Below are 20,802 nucleotides of genomic sequence, written 5' to 3'. Positions count from 1 at the left end.
GAAGAAAGTTGAGCATCTAGCAGCTAAAGAGCCACATATTGTTCTCAGGAGTTGTTGGAAAGCTAAAAGGGGAGTGAATATTGGACCTACATTTATCATGGGAACAAAAACACAACTCAAAATCAGTGCTAATGTTGCTCAGAGTCTACTGGATGTTTTAGAGAGAACCAAAGTGAATCATGAACTAATTGGTTCTGTTCCCTATAAGAGGAAACCTAATACAAAATCACATTAACATCTGTAATGGGTACAAATGACTTGATCTTGGAATATAACTTCACTCAACAGTATGTTGACTGGTTACTTTTATCTAGAAATATTATTTCATATTTTAATTTAACAATTTAGCAGCCTGTGATGAACAAAATTTCCCATAAACCCCAGACCATCACAGGTTCACCACGTTAACAGAATGAAGCTAGTCGAGTCAGGGGGCCGAGGCGAGTTCAGAGACATCTGTAAGAATAGCAGGATAGAGGAGGCTGAATGATGTAGATGTTTTTAAACCTCAGAAATTACAGATAAACATTTGGGAAATGACAGAAGAGAAAATTTTATATTGATGAAACTAAGTTACGATGATGTAAGCGACTGTGCTGGTAAATGTTTTTGTGGGAGCTTTTGTGTTGTTCAGCATAGTTAAGATCACAAAAGTATCAACTTCTAATAGCAACCTAATGCTGCAGTCTACAGTGTTTGTCCACATTGTATTTCTGTAATTTTGCTTTCTTGTTATATTCTGTACATACAACATCTATTGCATGTCTGTCCGTCCTGGCAGAGATTCTGAGGTTTCGTCTATTTTCTCCCTGGAGTTTAGGGATTTTTTCTTATTTGAATTGACAGTCTAAGGATAGAGGATGTAAAGAACATGTTTCACTTTTTCTGAAAGACCTATGAAGACAACCCTAAATGATACTGAAATGAGTTACGGAAGCTAGTGGAACGGCACCTTGACAGGAAGTGATGTCAGGACCTCAGCTCTCTATAAGGTGATATTATGTTGTGTTTTCAGTTTGTTTTGCTGCCCTCAAGTGGCCAAAAAAAAATAAATTAATGCAGCTTTAAAAAAAAAAAGAAAAAAAAAAAGGGTTATGCACCATTTTAAAAAGAAACTCTTCAGTCGTCCTTGCTGCAAAAGTGAAGAGCTGGTCAGTGTGGGCAGCTGCAGCAAACACCTCTCCCTCCACAGGCACTCTGTTCAGTCCATAGTGACACCTTTTAGTGTTGGCCTTTTGCACATATACAAGTAGAAGTCTCCATTAATAGAACTATACAGCAAAGTGCATGGAAGGAACAGTACAAAAATACCTCTGAATTTATCTCTGCAGCAACACGTTTTTTTTCTTTCTTTTTTTTTTTTTTTTTTTTTGGATTTCTGATTGAAAAGGTGAAAACTCGAGTGAGACCAAGATATCAGTAAATAAAATACAATGTCATACTTTTACCTAGGCAAGATACATAACTCTTAGAAATGTGAAGACATCGTTCCTGTATATAGTTTGACCCCCCCACCCCTCCCCTCCCTTCTCCCCTAAGCCACAGCAATCCTCTGTTGTTAGAAGCAGAAGGTGATCACATTTAAACAAATATTCAAAATATACAGAAAATATGGAAATATATTATATATAGATACATATAGAGTACGGAAGTAATGTTCAGGGCAGTTTGACCATGTTCACTGTGTCCGCCTCTTCCTCCTCGCCTGTTTGAATGGTGACTCATCTGCCAGTATGAACTGCCACTGTCGCTCCTCTTCTTCTTCTTCTTCTTCTTCTTCTTCTTATTCGCTTGTGTGATTTCTGAGAACTGCAGTGCTCCTTAGGAAACTATGTAAATAAAAATAAATACTATGAATCCATCCCACTGTCACTCAACAACATATTTCCATTTACGATATAATCTTTTTGTTATTCCTTAACGTAGATCAGAAAATAGTTCTTTGATTCCTCTTTTTATGTATGTGTGTGTGTGTGTGTGCGTGTGTGTGTGTGTGTGGTTTTTTTGTTTTATTTATTTTTTGCATTTTTATCCCCAAAATACTTTTTAAAAAAAGTCATTCTCGTCAGATGTTGAGAAAAATATAGACCTCTGATTAACTCAACTCTCTCCGGATATAAGACTGCAGGCTCTTCCAGTGGAATGCAGGACCACCCCTCGGCATCTTCTGGACTCGGTGGTAACCCAATCCCAACTGTAAGCACACTCGCATGGGCTCAGGATGGCTCTCCGATAGCCAGGCCTGTCGGCACTAGAGGGCAGGATACGCACCTCCAAGCATCCTTACAGAAGGGGTTGAGGGAGAGAGAGAGGGAGAGGGAGGGAGGTGTCTGGGAAAATCCCGGGTTTACCTCTCCTGTCCGTTCACACCATACAAGACTGACCCAAATTCCACAGTGAAAATTCACTCTTTTACCTCTGAAGTTGTACTTTAAACCCCTGTATGTTTGTATTCTCTCACGCTCAAGTCTTTTCTGTTTAGAAGCCCTCTATATGACAGTAGGCCTCCAGACTGGAGAAGAGGATGTAAAGGAACCAGAGGCTGAACAAGAAGGCTGACGTGGCCAGTCTGTGTCCCCGGGGCCCGCCCAGTTCTCCTCCGATGTGGGCCCGGCGCCGATAAAGCAGCACCGAGACTGCCAGGAAGGCGAAGATGGTGAAGAGAGTGACAGAGAAGGCCAGCGAGCCGGCTTCCACCACAAACGGCTTCCCTTTCATGTGCCAGTAGATGGCCGCCACCGACCAGGCTACGCCGATTCCCAGGAAGACGTTGACGGCGTTGCTGCCGGTCACATTCCCAATAGAGGCGTCCGCGTAAGTGTCCTGAACTGCTGCTACCTTACTGGCAAAGGTGTCTGTGGAGAGAGAAGACATGTGTCATTACTGGTTTAATGTTTAAAACCAGTCAAAGATCATTTTAAATGTAAGCACAAAGGTTCAATCATCAATCAACCATATCTGACTTCAGCAGATGGAGTTTGCTCAGTTGTCATCATGTGACCTAAGTATGGGATATTAGTCACATGATTACAGGTTGTATTTCAGTCATGTGATAACAGGTGGTTGTATGTGGGAATGAGATCATAACAATTCAATCTCTTCAAGGATGATCTTCCTGGATATTTCTTGGGTCATCTACCAACTCCTGGTTGATGACTGAGCAAACTCCATCTGCTGATGAAGTCCATGAGATACAGCTGAAAGCTCCAGAAAAAGTGAATAAGTGAAACTTTAGTTAACATAGTTTTGTCAAGCTTTGTCAAAAGTGTGTCTGATAAAGTTAGGGAAAACTACAGCCTATAAAAATAAGCACTGCATACAAAGAGTTGCACACACACATACGTTGACTTCATCATTTGTAAAACATACAAATGTGTGATGTGTAACACTTTTAAATCTCACTATCTGTAGGAATTAAACATTTCTGGCTCTGGAGATATGAAGTGGCAGCATCAACAGAGCAAAACAGTGAGTTGCCTCATTCTTATACAAACAAAAACTTACATCATCAGAATTAGAAAAAAATTAAAAGATGCCACAATCACATAAAAATTCAACACATAAGGGCTTTAACTATCACACTATCAGTTCATCAATCATCCAGAGTGATAGCTTACAATTTCTGTAAACACAGATAATAATTATAAGCAGCCAAGTGGTAAAAACATTCAGTGTCCTTGTTGTGATTCTGAGTTAGAGATACTGAGAATATCCGACAGCCTGGATATCTCCCACTTGGCGAAAAATAACTACAGAAGTGTCAACAACCTGTGTGAAAATGGCTGCAGGCCACCATCACTTGCAGTTACACAGAAATGAATTCAAATATTAACACTAATACAGTCAATTCAGCTTATTAAAAAGGAGCTATACGACATTAGTTTGTATCCGGTTTGTTAATTAACTGCTGCCAATATGTAACGTACAAAAAGGTTAACGGTGAGGGGGAAAACCATTTTAGAATAATGCATCAACACTCCCAGGTGAGAATAACTGGAGGTTTTTCTGTTCTTTGCCAACATTGTGTGAATGCAGCACAAGTGACATTGTTAGTGTCAATGTTTGCCAAAATAAAGACTACATCTCCCACAATTACTGTTATCGTTCACCTTATCCCCCTAAATCTTTTAGTTACCTTAAGAAGATTAACTCGCAGGAGGTGACTCTCCATATTTTCTATTTCCTGCAGGTTTCTCAGAAAGTAAAGTGCTGTTTGAAGGCCGTCAGTCTTCTGTGCACTGGTCTCATTTGTTCACAATATTTATATCTTTTTTTTTCCCAAAATGAATGCAGTAATGATTTATTAATGTTGCACATAAGACCTTTAATAACAAAAAGGCTGACACAGTCAAAGTTTTTGGTGACATATTGTTCCCGCCGGGTGAAAATGTCAGTTTGGAGGAAATAAGAATATCAGCCATCTTGATGACAAAGCATGTTTGTTGTTTTGAAAGGGTCTAAAAGCTCATGAAGTCATAGAATTTCCTCAGACTATAGTAGAGCCATATAATCCATTAACTGACATAAAAAAAAACTTTAATTTTAGAGTCCATATTGAAAATGTCACGTCCTTTTCAAAAATTTCCTATTCTGGGACTTACCTGGCACAGATGTACCAATCGCCACAAAAACCACAGCAGTGACCGAGTCCTTGAGGCCGATGGTGCAGCCAAAGTGAGACGCCAGGTCGCCGATGACGGCCGTGAGCAGACCGATGATGAAGATGGAGACGATGAAACAGGCCCAGCCGTTCAGGTAGTCTGTGGGAGGGACGCAAGCAAACAGGACCTTCCAGAAGACAGTGAGGAAGTGCATGACGTAGTCGAAACAGGACGGCAGCCGTTCCTCTCCTGTGTCCTCTTCGTCCTCATCTCCTGGTTAGAAGTGGGGCCGAGCGGGGGGGAGGAAGGGGGGGGGGGGGGGGGGGGGGGGGGGGGGGGGGGGGATGGCGGGCGGGGGTGTGTGTGAAAGGTTGGATAGATTTAAGCATAATGGGATGACAGGAGAGAATGGAGCAGCGGAGAGGACGAAGAGATAGCAGAATATTTTCGACAAAGATAAAGAGAGAGGGGCGAGGCAGGGGAAGTAAATATTAAGAGAAGAGGCAGAGAGCAAGAAAGACAAGAGAGATAGATGATGAGGAAGCAGGAAAGATATGACAGTGAAAGAAAAAAGAAAGACAGATGAAGCAGAAAGTTGAGAGAGAGCAGAGAGGGTGAGGAGCCAAAGAGTTGGAAAACGGCGGTGAGATAAAGGATCAATACAGGAGATAAGGGATGACAGAGAGGGAGAGGAAAAGAACAACATTCACTTAAAATGGCACACTGACTTATTTTTCATTGTAAGACATCATATTACTTCAGCCTGAGGTTGCTGTTATGTATATTAAACTTTAAATGTGCAACAAATACTAGATTAATAACTGTCACAGGGCATTTTAATTAATTAAAAGAGATTAAAGATTTAGTTTGTAGGGTACAAACTTTACTTTATGGGTTAGTTTACACTTCCTTTAATAATGCAGACTCCATAGCCTGATTTCTAAAACTATCCTCTATTAGCTTAACACTTTTGGCTCAGGTTACAGGTTAACAACTCTCAGTTTATTCTGCTCTTCTGGCAGACTTAACACATTGTGAGCATTGCAGCAATTTTGGTGTATTTGGTGCGCCTGGTTTGCAGGATGTCCGAGTGGTTACGGGGTGATTTCATGTAACCTAAAGATCACAGATTCAGTCACCACATCAGCCTTTTTGTTCTGTAAAAACGAGCTTGAGCAAGAAACTGAACCCCGCTCACTTTGAGCTCCTCTGGATGAAAGTGTCATCTTATAACAGCTTCAAAAACGCAAATGTAAATGGTCACTCTCCTCAGGTGGAAACGCAGGGTGTCCTCTGTGTCCCCGCGACTCACAGGAAACTCGGCGGACAGGAGGGACACTGTGCTGATTAAGAGTGTCAGGCCATGTGAGCTGCTGATGATGCTGATGCATTTTTTAGCCATGGGGTGGATCATGAAAAAATAAAGAGCGCCACCGGATTAAATATTTCAGCACCAAAGTGACGAACCGAGGCCTTCACGGCGCTCGCTACATGATGGCTGCGACCGCGGCAGGCAGAGAAGCAGCTGCACTGCGGGGCTGCATGAAGATCTGATGCTGCAGCCGCCTGACGTGATGGATGAGTTTTCTCTTTCGTACATGAGATTATTCGGGAGCCTCGAGAGCTTTGCTTTCGGGAGGATTCCACTGATACAGGGTTTTTTTTTTTGAAGGCTGATACTGACAACAATATTTTTAGGCTGACGTCAGTGATAGCCAGTATTTTGAGCTCACAACATCTGCTATCTTTAATTATATGCCAAAATATTCAGTTTTTCCCCTCAGAACCGACCTTGTGTCAGGATTAAAGAAATAGTTTGATATTTTGGGAAATTCTCTTATTTGCTTTCTTGCAGAGAGTTATAGTACCAGTCAAAAGTTTGGACACACTTTCTCATTTACTTGAATGAGAGTGGTATCAATCTTCTCACCTGACTCTCAGTAAAGACCCTAAATCTCAAACTGTTCCTTTAAACAGCATTTAGAATGTAAACAACACTGCAGGACAGTCTGGCCCATATATTGTAAAACTGTCCACTTTGGATTACAGTTTAAGGTTTCTTTGGCTGCCAATTTTATGTAAATTCAAAGCACACAGTAAGTGATAGATGAAGATAACCAGTTAGATGTTTACATAAAGGCAGTTATACACATAGTAAGTCTTTTAGGAAACAGGGCAATGATGTCCACAAAGTTACCTCTGCACTCTATATATTTTAATGCACAGATATATTGGTTTCTCACTTGCTGATCAACATGAACAAAGGCAAAAACAAAGCTGACTGGATCAACATACTCCATCAGTTGCATAAATCTCTGTGTGCAGCCCCCTAGAGTTTGAGCCGAGAACACATTGGTGGGTTTTTACAGTACAGTACCTGCACTGACTGTAATAGCCTCCATGAACTGGTCTCTCCAGGAGTTTGTCCCCACCACCAGCGCCAGGTTGGTCTTTTTGATCAGCTTGTCCACTGTGCTCTATATGAACACAAAAGGAAAAAAAAAAGTCCATCCATTACTTATGTATACAGAGTTCAGATTTTGCATCCATGGAGGCTCCTTCAACCAAGAGAAATACATCAAGTCCACCACATGATGGCAGTGGCATCAAGTTCCAGACGGCACAAACGTCTGTTTGAAGCATGATAAAACTCACATACCAGAAACAAATATGGTGGGTGAGATGCATATTAACCAGATCTCCTTCAGAAACGTATCTTGGTTGTATGAGAAGCAGTAACATCCCCTGAAATTAATTAGTGTGATCTATTATCTGCTCTCACTGCATGGAAAACACCAGTTCCAGCTGTAATGATGAAGCATCTCAGGCTGCTCCGTTTGAAGATGAACATTTCCCACCTTAAACTCGTACGATTCCTCAATTATGACTTCCAGCTTGGAGTGTTCCCCCAGCACCGGCTTTCCCATCTCTGCGATCCGCTTGGCTTCCTCCTCGTCTGATGTCATCTTCCTGTCTGGCACATCTGAGCGGAGGAGAGGGGCGAGAGGAGAGATTACGGTGAGAATGATGGTAATCAAAATAAGAAGATGCTCAGCTGATTATCTTCGTTGTACTTCACAGCATACAAACAAAAACATCAGATGGTTGCCTCGTTGGTAACACTTTAAATTTATTCAGCCATTATAACATTCAGGCTTTTACGTGGAATCGAGATTAGTTTTATATGCAGCATTTTACATCACATCTGTCAGCGCTAAATGAAAACTACAGGATTCACTGTAGTGATGCCGTCACCAACAGCTTTCTCTGTGTCAAGTGTCTTGGTGGTGTTCCAACGTTTGTTATGTAAAGGTTAGACACACTTGCATGCTTGATCGATCAGAAAACAAACACTTGCAAAGGCAAACATTGTGAGCAAATCTATTTCTTTTTTATTGTCTCTTCCTCATTTCCCATGACTCTACTTTTATCCACACGTTTACGAGGACTTTTAAAGTCCCGTTTAGGGACTCATAAATGTTGTATTTTAGACTTGATATTGTACAAAAATACTCACCACAAAGATCTTTTTTTAACTTAGAAATCCCAGGAAAATACGGTTCAGCTAGATTACATAGATTGTTTTAGTTTTACAAGCCAAAATTTTGTGATTTCCATCTTTAAATGTTCACCCCATTACAATGGAGGTGAATTGATCTCTGCCTGTAGAGTGCAGAGCATTGAAAAAATATTTATAAGCACCAGACTTTTTTTGCTTTCTTCCTAAAAAAAAGATGCGTCAAAACTGTTCACAATGAAATCAAATGCATGTATTTTAAAGGCTTTGAGCACCACAAATCAACTTCCATTGACTTCCATTGTATTCAGCAAGCTGCAAAAATCTCAGAGACACTTATCTCAAAATTGGTCAAATAAAACCAAAACTATCCGCATGTCTGCATGCTAATGAAGCTTTGGCAAAAGTTCAGTGAGGAAGATCTTTTCCCTCACACTCTGCCTTCATAACTCTGTGAGTAAATGTCTGCTATTTCCTCCTGTTCTTTCTCTCTGTCACTTTTACATTTTCCACTGTCACCATACCTGACCAATGATCTTTCTGCACACGTTCCTTGAGCCAATCAGTCCCTAGATGCTGTCCCTTAAATATTGCTGCAATTCTGTCTTTCAAACCTACTATTACACATCTAATCACCACCATTGACCTCCATGATATCCAGGGAGACTTGTCTGAAGGTTTCCATGAACCACCACCTCCAGTGTCTAGACTCTAGAGGGATCCTGTTCTTTCTCCTGTCATCATATGGACAAACACTCAGTGAAGATGCTTCACATCAATGGAGTCCAATCGCCAAAAACATTGTTACACATTTCCACTGAAAGTGAGAATATATGTTTTTTTTGTGGTTTGATAAGACAATCCCAACTCAACGTCCACTTATTAACTTTTCCCAGCGCTTTCAACTATATTTCATGGTCTTCAACAGCAGGGTGGAGTGGAGTCTGTTCAGTTGCCACGGAGATGGATCTGTTGAATTTTAGTAGCTGTTATGATTTCATAGATGAAGCAGTGTCAACAGATCCATCTCCATGACAACTGACTATCCACTGATGAAGACCACAGTTGAAAGATCCAGAAAAAGCTAATGGGTCTTGAGTTGGGATCGAATTATTTCCAAGTTTGAGGATGAACTTTTTATTTATTTATTTTTAATATTTGGGCTAACAGAGCTTTTAAAACTAACGCTGCGTCAAAACACATCTCCATCACAGAACAGAGCCGAGGCATGCTAATCAGATTAGGCGCTACAATAACAAATCAAGCACTTTCAAGGCCATCCATTCACTGTCAAAAACCTTCAAGGCCTTGTTTCATTTTTTTTTTTTTTCCAGATCCAAAATTATTTCCGAGGCCTGCGGAAGTCCTGATCTCGTGACCTGTGCCGCACCTCTGTACAAAAGAGCCACAATGCTTCACAGAGCTCCTGGGTGCATTGCACAACTACAAGGCGCCATAACATCAATTCTCTGCTGTTGAACTCTATCAAGAAGGAGCGGTTGTGCATCCAAAAGTCTCTCATCCTGCTCTGTGTGTGACACCCTCACTGAGCCACCTGGTGCAGAGACCTTGTCATCTTTTATACGAGCCCCGAGTCCCAGCCTGCTGCTCTTTGCTGACAACATGCTTACCATTAAATATTAACATTGCCATTAAAGATCACAGCCAAGTCCCCTTGATAGGAGGGCTTGTCAACGAGGACACACACACACACACACACACATAGGCATGCATAATATACAAGAGTGTGAGTGCCTGCACACACACACACACACACACACACACACAGTCACCCAGATGCACACACACTTTTAAGCTAAATCAATTACACACCCAAGACAGTGTGTACCCTCAAGTCCTGACAGGATTTCTTTTGCCCATGTTTAAAATTTGATTATCCAGCCATTCCGCTACTCTGTGCTGCAACTCTACATGACACAATTTCCATGACAAGGAAAGGACAAAAACACACAAAGGTAATTAAATTTCTAATTTCGGAACTGCAGGCTTTTATCTTGACGGTTATCAAGAGTTTGTACCTTGCTCTTGACTGGAGAACATAATTTATGAATTTATGATTAATTAGTCCGCTGATTAGCGTGCAAATCCATTGTTAAGAAACGGCAAAAGAGCATGTATTGTTTGTAACAACTCAACTGAGGAGGCTAAGAGCACTGGCAGGCAGTTTAGTCATATCAAACCTCTCAGAAAACGACTCAAAATCTCGATCAGCAGCAAAATAAACAGTCTCAATTATGTTTTGATTCATATCATGCACAGAAACAGATTCAGGGCAGATGTTTTAACACAGAGAACTTTTATTAGAGATGCTTAGAGGAGGAATGGAGGACTTACCGTCAGCTAACAACCAGGCTGTGGAAGAGAGGAGAGAGGGAAGAGGAGGAGGAGGAGGAGGAGGGGAAGGAGGAAAAGTGTGGAGAAAACAGAAAAAGCGATGAGCAGCATGAATGGAGGAAACATAGATAAGGAAGAAAGCAGGTTAATAAGAAGGAGAGAAATGTAATGGCCTCAGAGAACGGCTGGGTATTGACCCTGAGGTGTAATATATATGGCACTGATTATTCGATTGGCTGAGGTAGTGGGAGGAATATGGTATTTTGTAGGTTTTTATGGGCACGAGGGCAGAATTGAGGTTTATTAAGGGAAAAATGACCGATAGAAATCAAGGGATTCTGCACTGAGAGCTTCAGCGATGAGCACATTAATTTAAAAGTTTATTACTCCCAGCTCTTGTCAGATGACTGCGTCTGGAGGTAATAATTACACATAAACCCTTATTTAACAATATTGGACTAATATACTGTATGCATCTGCCAGGACTTGGCCTTTTGAGATGTCAGCAAGCCAGCATTGCTACTTTTTTTTTTTTCTCTTTACAACTTTATTGTAACCCAAATGAAAAAGAACAACGGTGACAGAATATCCTAAACCAGACTTCCACAACAACATTATTGAACATGAAAATAAAATATACATAGTGCTTTTACATCATAAATAAAGCCCTAAATGTTCAGGGTTATGTCAGATTGGGATCATGCCCTAGACTAACAAGTTTTCTTTAAAACATGTGATTCACATGTGTTAATCTAATTCTCATGTGTTAAAACCAGTTCATAGATACTATTGATGGCTATCACACCCTCCCAGACAAACTCACACTTTATAAATAGTATCATACGACAATAAATTTCTGGGCTTTACTTAGTGCAATTTTCTGACAGTTCAGAGTGTTTTTCAGGATATTGTAGTAGTTCTTTAATTTTCCAGGTGTTTTCCATGACTGGAAAACTAGTCTAAATGATTCCAGGTTTTCCAGGTTTGCCAGGATGCGTGAGAACGCTGATATAGAAATAGTAAGTAGATCTGCAACAATTAGTCAATAAATCGGTTTGTGCCAACTATAAGATTAATCGCCAACTATTTTGATAATTGATTGGAGTCTTTTTTTTTAAAGAAAAAAATGTCCAAATTCTCTGGTTCCAGCCTCTTAAATATGAATATTTTGACAGATAAGTTATGTGGGGCTTTGGGAAACAATGAGCGACATTTTTCACCATTTTCCGATGATTAATCAAGAAAATTATCAACAGATTAATCGATACTGAAAATAATTGTTAGAATAGATTGTAGATAAAAAATAAAAAAATGAATCAGTAAATTAAACAAAGTGCAAAATCAGATTTAAATAACTCTTGGAGTAGATTAATTATATGTACATGCTTCTTATTATTAATAAGTTTAACAGACTCTGTGTCATTTAAAAGTTTATGGATATAGTTTAAAAAATGGGAGAGATTTGGAAAACTTGGACTGAAATTATTTTTTGGTTCTTGTTTTTACAACATAAAATAACCATAACTGCAGTCTATGATTTGTTTGCAAAATGAAGCAAAATAAAATAAAAATGTTTGAATGAATAAATCAAATGTTGTGTCTTCTTAATCGTTACAAAAATCACAACATTAAAGTTGCAACCTAAGAGTCAGTGGGACACAAACTGTGTTATGTAAGAGCCAGTGTTGTTGCTGTCGATATGGCGGAGGTGAGGATGACAGGATTTCAGTTGACAGCTTCACTTTGGGGGGTCGCAGTGTATAAACAACAACAGCCTAAGAGCCCCGTTAGCATGTTAAAGAGTTTTAGTGTCTCGGGGAGGTTTAAACCCTTCTACAGAGGCTTTTCTACTCTGCAGAGATATAAAATCCAAGAAGAGGGAATAACTGCTAATATTTTAAGAATCTTTATGAATTTTTCAAAAACTTTCAGCTCAAATACAAAGCACAGAAAAGACGGATCTGATATTAGCAGCTTCAATTAAAAGACACTGGTAGCGGTATCCACTTAAAAAAGTCAATATTAGTCGAAGCATGATGAGGATATTCTGATCTGCAGTGGGAAGGAAAGTTAAACATTCATACACTCATGCAGACATGTTTAACTCATTTCACTTGGACTTTTTTAAAATCATATTTCTTACATTGAATTTTCTACATTATTATTAGACCAATTATAAGCCTGTTCCTGCATTATGATCCCATTTTACCACCCCATCCTAATACAAATCATATTAAGTTTTTCTACTAAATGTTACAGTTTTGTTTATTGTTGCTGTTGTGTTTTATTTGTTTGCCTTATTATACCCTCCAACTGTCCATAGAGGAGGGATCTTGTTTTAAATTTACACTTTGTGCCAGGAATTTTCTTGCCATCTTAGAGATTTGGGGTCTGGATTTTGGTCAGGAACTGTGTCTGTTTTAGGCATTTAAAGCCTGGTGAGACATTGCATGTGATATTGGGGTGCACAGGGTTAGGGTTAGGGCTGTAAACTTGACTTTGAAGTGTTTAAAAGGTGTGCCTCAGTCGTAGTTTAATAAGCGAGGTGATAGATTTCCACTCACTCAATCAAACTTTAATATTTTGACAACCCTTGAGGGTCGAGGCTGCTAATCATCCAGCTACAACCAACATACCATGTGAAATAAAATATGCTGATGATGAATGAAAGTGCCTCATGCAGATGCTCAGAAATATTAAGCCCCTTTCTCAGCATTTTGATTTGACTCTGCCTGATTGTTTATCTGCATGCTGTAGTCGCAGAGCGGATCAGTGACACAGTGCAACACGCTCAGACGCCCTTGGCAAAGTGTAAACTGTAACTAAATGGTATGATTAAGAATAAAAAGAGGCTCGAAAAGTCATCCAGCGAGGCAGATAATTACACGACAGGATATGCCATAAGTGGATGAAGGGAGAGGAAAAAGCCTTCCCATGCCTTTCAGCCCCTCCAGATTCACGCTGACAACTCTTCCATTTGACGTCTTCATCATAATTTCTCCTTACGTTCATAAAACAAGGATGATATTTTAACAGTCTTTAAGGGATCAGAGGCACCGAAGGACGAAACGGAGCACATTCTCCACGAACGGACCGGCTCCTTCTGAAACCTCTTTCACCGAGACATGATACTAATTAACCTGTTTGTGTTCGGAGGCAGCTTATCAACTTCCTAAATCAAATACAGTCTACAGTTAATCATCATTAGTAGCTAAGTGCATTAATTGCTGTGGGCAACTTGCTTCATTATCATTAGTACTAGCCGAGCCGTGCTGATCTGAAGCCAACTGTGGTGTAAAAGCCAGCTGTGTTGAGTCTGAGTGTCCAAACCCAAGTCAGTAATAACAGTATGTCATGTAGTAAAGGCTGGTGATGGAGCGGCAAATATACATTCAGACGCAGAGATAGACTGCACAAACACATTGAGGCACATATGGCACATGCATAAAAGCACATGTTAAGAAAGAATACACAAGTAAGCACAAATACTTGCACTAACAAGCACTAACAGACACTGCAACTAAGGATTACCTTCATGTATAAGCCTGCTGATTATTTTTTCAAGTAAGCGATTAATTATTTGGTCAACTTAATAGTAAAAAAATAGTTTTAAAAAAGTTCATTTTTGTCAAACCAACAGTATGATACATGAGAAGCTGAAACCAGTCAATGTTTTTAATTGATAAATCACTTAATCACTTATGAAAATTGTTGATTATTGTTGATTAAAGGTACCCTGTGGAATTTTGACCATTAGTAGTTCTAAGGAGCAATGTTTTGATTTGTATCTTGAGCCTCACATGGGCACCAGACTGAAAACAGCCCTGTGTTAAAAAAAAAAAAAAATGGCTGCATTGGTGGAGACGTGTTGTTTCAGGTACTGCTGAGGCATGAAAAACGATCCACGAGGTCCAGTTTGAGTGACAGATCCTTGAGTTTAAATGCTTATCAGACACCACACAGTTGTTTATAAAATTATGAGAAAGGATTTTACAATTCTAGATAGTTACTATGGTGACAATGTTTTCATGTTTCATCATGCTGATTGCGAGGTAATACAACGTTTTTGCTGGAGCCTTTTGCCTCAACTACATCAACACAGTGGTCCCATTTAAATATATTGTCTGTCTGAACGCAACCTTACATGCCAACAAACATAGAAATGTGTGGTCAGAAATAGTTTAAACAGTCTAAAATAAAAATTGGCATTCAACTGTTATAAATTTGCAATATTATGAGGAAGGAAAGGCATGTTTTCAGACAGAACACACATTTTTTGAGAAGGCGTGATAAATCAATGGAAAGACGAGAATGGACTTCGCTGTGTTCAAAATATTTCAACTTGCGCAAAAAAAATTCACACCTTTCCCAGAGATTTATGGATCTGCTGCCACAGAAGTACAAAGACGAGAGGACAAAAGAGAGAAACTGGAGGAAAATAACTTCTTGGCTTCCACACAAACACACACACCCGTCCACATGGTTGGTGTGTCCGTTTCTAGCTAGCTTAAAGCTGCTGTAACATGTGTTCAGATGGTACATTGGCAGTTTGGGGCCAATCAAGGATCCAGGAGTTAAATTTATGCAAATGATGCAAAAAAAATGTGCTTTGAACACACTCATATGTGTCAAACATATGCACAATGTACCTGGATAAGAGAGGAAGTAAACATAACTGTGTTTATGTATAAGAAAACTCCACAGGGTGCCAATTTTTTGCGGATAAAAACAAAAACCAGCTAATTGTTTTAGCGCCAGAGAAAAGCAACAGAGATGCATACTGGCATATATAAGTATACACTTACACTTACACAAGAAACACACAAGAACATGCTGATACGTGAACACACACACACACACAAACACAGGTGTGTCTAAGGCAGGCTTGTAGTGCGGGTTACACTCACAATCCAAAGGGGCTGTCATTCTGCCAGCACTACAATTGTGATAGGGAAGATTAACCAAAGGGATGTAATTGGAGGGGTGGAGGAGTGTGCGTGCGTGAGTGTGAGTACGTGCGGAGGGGGTAGGGTGGGGTGTCTGTGTTTAACCGTTGTCATCATCAGCGTGTTCTCCTGCGCGCTCAGCCTAATCAGATCTGTCTCGTTACAAAAGAGTGAGTCCTTCTCTGGCTCTCGCACACAGCCGGGCTCTGAGTCACAGCGTCAATACGCCACTAATGTACGCCTTCTCTCTCCACAGCTCATTAAGACAGAATCATCATTTGACTTATCAGGGCTATTCTGGTTGCCGAGGCTGGAGGCGGATCATCTGGGCCTGTGCCGGGAGCGGCATATGTGGATGGGTGGAAGGATGGATGGAGGAGAGGGAGGAATGGGGAGATGAATGGATTTATGGATGGCGGAACAGAAACATAGAGATAAGGATGGGGGGATTGTTAGAGGAAGAAGAGGAGGATGGGATGGGAGGAATATTAAGATGGAATATTAAGGAGAGGACAGGATGTGGAAAAAGGGTGAGAGAGAGACGTGGGAAACAGATTTATGGAGGGATAGAAGAATAGAAACGTGGCGGGAGGGATGATTGATTGGTAGGTGGGAGGACACAGGATTGGTGGAGGTAAGAGAGGAGAAACTGAAGGGAAGGAGGAAGAGTTAAGAGTTATGGAGGGATGGAAAATAGACTGCACTCGTGTAGCAGTATTCTACCTGAGCAGGACAAAGCTCCTCACAATGCCTTCAATTAACACACACACACACACACACATACACACTGTAAGGCAGCAGAGCCGTCTTGCAAGGCCCAGGCCTCGGCATCGGAAGCAATTTGGGGTTCAGCGTCTTTGATATTTTGTCTACTATTTATTGTGTATAGGACCTGACTTTGAAGCCAAGTGCCCCCCTCTGAGCTAAAGAGATTCAAAAAAAAGCACCCAACTACCTTAAAGGGGAAAGTTGAGAAAGGCTCATCTTCAAGCAGATCTCCTCTGACAACCAGGCAAGAGCCAATCACGTCCATTTTCATTCATGTGGAAATGGAAGCACAGAGTTGTTTACTACTCCGCTCTGCTACGTGAAATAACTTGCTGATCCCTCTGCGACGTGTATTTAACGAGCCACTGGAATCGTTAAAAGAATGACGACATGTGGAATCAAATCCCCGACATTGTTGGTTCATTAGTACGGCGGCTATGTAAGAATAACAACTGTCCAGTCGAAGCAGAGTATGTAAATTACATGCTCAAGGCAACACACACACACACACACACACACAGAACTAGAGATTCCTGAGAGGCCAGAGACTGCCGATACTTTATATCCATATGTGTGAATGCACTGTTAGAGGACAACCTGCTTTGAAACAACCAAAGAAAGAAAAGAATATGAAAGGAATATGACAGATCAGATGCAATACTGTATAGAAGACAAGAGGAATGAATGCATCAATGGGCTGGAAGATAGAGGGATGAAAGGATGAAGAGATGGATGAAGGAGTGAAGGAACTTAGAAGTAGGAAAGGATGAGAATTGAGTGGTGGATTAAATGACTGAGAGACGAGCGAAAGAGATACAGAAGCTGGAGAAGAGAAAGAACGCAGGATAGGTGAACAGACTAAAGAACGAACTGATCAATGGACAGATAGATGAATGGATAGGGAGACGGAAACAAGAATAGAATATGAATGAAGAAAAAAGGAAGCAAGAATAGAACATGGAAAAAAGATTGCAGGTTATAATAGAGGATATGGAAGGACAAAGTGATAGATTGGTTATTGGAAAAGAGGAAGGGGGGAAAAAAGGAGTGATGAGCCACACAAAGATGGGGAGAAAGGTGCGCAAGAAAAGAAGGAGCGGAGGGATCGGTGAATGGATGAATGGTGGGATAAAAGCACAGAATGGTCAATGGATGGAGGAAAGATAAAGTGATGGAGTGACTTGTTGAAGTTTGAAAGGAGGAGTGGGTGGATGAGTTTAGTTCATCATCCTTTTGGAAAGTGTCCATGGTGATTGTCAGAAGAACAAAACAACAAAAGACATTACAGTTTAAGACAGATACTCCACTTAATATCCCACCACATCATCACCAACAATCAAAATCAAGCACTACAACAGAATAAGAATGACTGGAAGGTATGGAGGATCTCTGAGCAGGGGACATGGCACAAAGGTACTGATGGTAATAACTCATATTCACCATCGAGAGGGTGTGATACGTCACTGAGGATTTCCCGCCCTTTCCTCACCTCTCAGGACTTGCTGAGAAGTGTCATACTGTGTTGTTGTTGACCCACAATCTTACTAGACATATGAACAATCTTATTTAGATCACTCATGTTAACTACAGACAGTAAGGAACACCGAGCAATAAAACAGAAATGCTCTCCACATATAAACAGTAGAAAGGAACCAGTATCTGTCTCCTCGCTGTATAATCGTTGTAATCCCTTCCTGTAAATGAAGCCTGTGTTTGATGACAGTTTAACATCAATCACTGTCCCTAGATATTTATTTTCGTTTACAACTTCAATACATTCGCCGTTGAACGCTACTCGACGGTGCGACTCTGCCTGTTCTGAAATCAAAAACAATTTTGTCAGTTTTCTCGGTATTTAACTGAAGAAAACTGGCCTGACACCAATCAAAAAACGATTCCGCACATCCACGATACTTTATTTCATCTTCGGTGATCAAACCAACAACGGGAGACAGAAGATGGACGTGCGGAGAGATGTAGAGGTGTAAAAATAAAGAAATGGACAGATGAGTGGTTCCACTGTTTTCTACAACTGTCAAATCGAGAAGCTTCGTTGCAAAGACGTTATCTCCTTCACTGAGGATTAGTTGTCATTAGGAATACACACACACACACACACACACACACACACACACACACACACACACACACTCGCATACGTATTAGATATCTACACCCGTACTGTGCATCCACCTACAAACACAAACATTTGCATGTGCACTGTGAGTGAAAACACGGCACAAGGATCACAGCAGACAACCAGAGTGTTTCCTGCAGCTCAGAGTGAGGCATTAAATAATAACGGCTCAGGATTTGCAGCTGAGCGGCCGCCGTCAGTCCAAACACACACTGTCGGCCTCTGAGAGAAACAAGATGACAAAGACGGATGCTTCAGCTGCCTTTATTATCTTTCAATATGCAGGCTGTGTAACGCGTCCGTCATCTTGTTATGCAGTATCCATGTCTCTGACGGCGTGGAATCGGAAGGAGTCAAAATGTTGAGCACACGCCATACTTCATCTTCTGAGGCAGCGCTGCTAGACTGAATGAACTGATCATTTAACTGAATGCGGGATGATTTCACTCGAGGTCTTTCACGCCTGAAAAGTCGTGTTTTTAATCTTGCGAGGCTAATTATAGTCACTATGTGTAACGTTTTGACATCAATAAATCTTTAACACATTCATTTTGAGATATTAGGGTGATTACTGTAAACAAATACAATTATTGCCAAGAAAACTGGCAGCCTCCACCAGTCACAACACTGTATTTTCATGTTGCGTGCCAGCGAGTTGAGTTTAGCCTGAAATCTGGCGGTTTGTTTACAAAGTAGGGGAAGGATGATAAAGGAAAAGGGAGCTGAAGAGGGAGCTAGAACAAGAAAACGATGGAGAAAATCATTTCAAATGTACAAAACAAATTTGCTGCGGCTGTTTTCCCTCAGCTTTGACCTCCGTTTTGAGAATGAAGGAATCAATAAATCCGTTATTCCATATTAAGTTTAATCTGTATCTCTGATGACGGCTGGTTGGGAGAGCCTGCGAACCCCAGAGACACACTAGAGACGCTCCTAATCGGCCCATATGCTGCATTTCACATGGGACAGTTTCTCATATTAACAAATCTTGTTCCTTTCGCCATTTCTGCCTGGCTCTTCGGTAGGTCTCTCTCTTTATCAACCTGGCTCCCTCTCTGTCTGTACTTCACTATCTCTCCTTTATCATTTTGTGATATTTTGTGATGAATTCATATACTGTTATAACGTCAGATGTCAACGTTAAACATAATCAAAGTTCCAAAACCCGTGAGTTGTTTGCGTTCGGATTGGATTTCATCTCAAACATGCACGGATGTATTTGAAAAGTTGACATTTTGAATAAAGAACGAGAAAAAGAAGCAAAATCCTTCTAACTGCTGTTTGTTTATGTTGCCTCTGGAACCGGCAGAAGTCAACAGCTAATGAATCAGAGCATAGTGGGCTCATCAGGAGGGGGGGCTTTAAAGAGACAAACCGGTCTGTTTCAGACAGAGGCTGAACTGAGGGTTTTTTTGAACTGTAAGTCATGCAAAGATATTCCAGTAGAGCCCCAGAATATAAACGGACCTGGATATGTGCATGATACGTCCCCTTTAAATGCTTCTTCTCCTCAAGTTATATCCCACAATCACCTGTATAATGGTACAACCGAACCAAAATACAACATGCCATTCTTGATTTGAATATAAAAAGTGTATGCTATAATCGACATTGTTGATTAACAGGACTTTCTCTGTTATTGGCAAAATGTCAAGTTTTCTGTCCCCGAATTTGAAAAGGGCCCTGCAGGTTGACAACTTATTTCTGGTAGCTCAAAATTGACCCCTTTCTATGCAAATAAGCCTCGTTGAAAAAACAGTCTAATTCACAAAGACCAGCACTAATTGCCACACGCAATTAGGGTGGAGTTATTAGCGTCTTCAGATAATTGGTGTTAACTGCGCGCACACTCACTCCTCACTCACTCTCTCTCTTTCTCTCTCTTCAAATCTTCAAGCTTGTGAGGCTTGAATTGATATTGAATGATATTAAGGACGAAATCTACAGTCAGACTTGGGGGGGATCAAGTGGGGCTGTGGGCTTATCTTGGATTTAAAAATAAAAATAACCGCGCTGACGGAGCTCAGGATTCATCCATATAGTAAAGGGCTGTTTTATTACAAACAATTCCATCATATAAACCTGGAATCTGTGTGTAACAGCTGACCTGTGTAGATGTGTAGCACAACATTAATTACTGTCAGATCCTGACCGATCAGATGTTAATGAAGTTACTGCTGCCGTGTGATGCTGCAGCCAGCTGTGGGCAACAAACAGAACATCAGTGCTGATGTTTCTTCGAACAACATTATTGTAAAATTCAGACATTGATCTAACATGTTTCAGACCTGCCTGAGTCACATTAATAGCTGTATTTTCAGTAGATCATGTTATAGATACGAAACACTAGAAATGTTAAGGAAGCAAAATACATGAAAGTTGGTCTGTGATTGTGGAGAGCTCTCTGTGTGTGCGCTCCTCTGTTAATTAAAGACACGCAATTTAAGGCTTTTGTGCTCTCTGCAGTTTTCATTATGA

General features: G+C 40.6%; 1 protein-coding gene across 3 annotated transcripts in view; it reads right to left on the bottom strand.

Moving 5' to 3' along the window:
- Nucleotides 1–1,500: 1,500 nt before the first annotated feature.
- The window catches only part of slc8a3 (solute carrier family 8 member 3), a 118,815-nt gene continuing 99,513 nt past the window's right edge, over nucleotides 1,501–20,802 (bottom strand). Inside the window, exons 4-9 of one of the 3 annotated variants that reach the window (XR_006407389.1) lie at nucleotides 10,474–10,491; nucleotides 7,460–7,584; nucleotides 6,979–7,078; nucleotides 4,602–4,871; nucleotides 2,090–2,855; nucleotides 1,501–1,829 (exon numbers count right to left, since the gene is read on the bottom strand). Coding sequence is in view for 2 of the 3 variants with exons in the window: in XM_044375158.1 (XP_044231093.1) it covers nucleotides 2,479–2,855; nucleotides 4,602–4,871; nucleotides 6,979–7,078; nucleotides 7,460–7,584; nucleotides 10,474–10,491 (890 nt within the window). In the remaining variant the exon portion in view is untranslated. Of the gene's footprint in view, nucleotides 2,856–4,601; nucleotides 4,872–6,978; nucleotides 7,079–7,459; nucleotides 7,585–10,473; nucleotides 10,492–20,802 lie in introns of all 3 variants that reach the window. The other 2 variants (XM_044375158.1, XM_044375159.1) reach the window with 2 other exon arrangements.

Source organism: Thunnus albacares, chromosome 15 (genome assembly GCF_914725855.1).
Source record: "Thunnus albacares chromosome 15, fThuAlb1.1, whole genome shotgun sequence".
Classification (NCBI taxonomy): domain Eukaryota; kingdom Metazoa; phylum Chordata; class Actinopteri; order Scombriformes; family Scombridae; genus Thunnus; species Thunnus albacares.
Note: the sequence above shows the minus strand (reverse complement) of the source record. Positions and strands in the feature narration are given on the sequence as shown.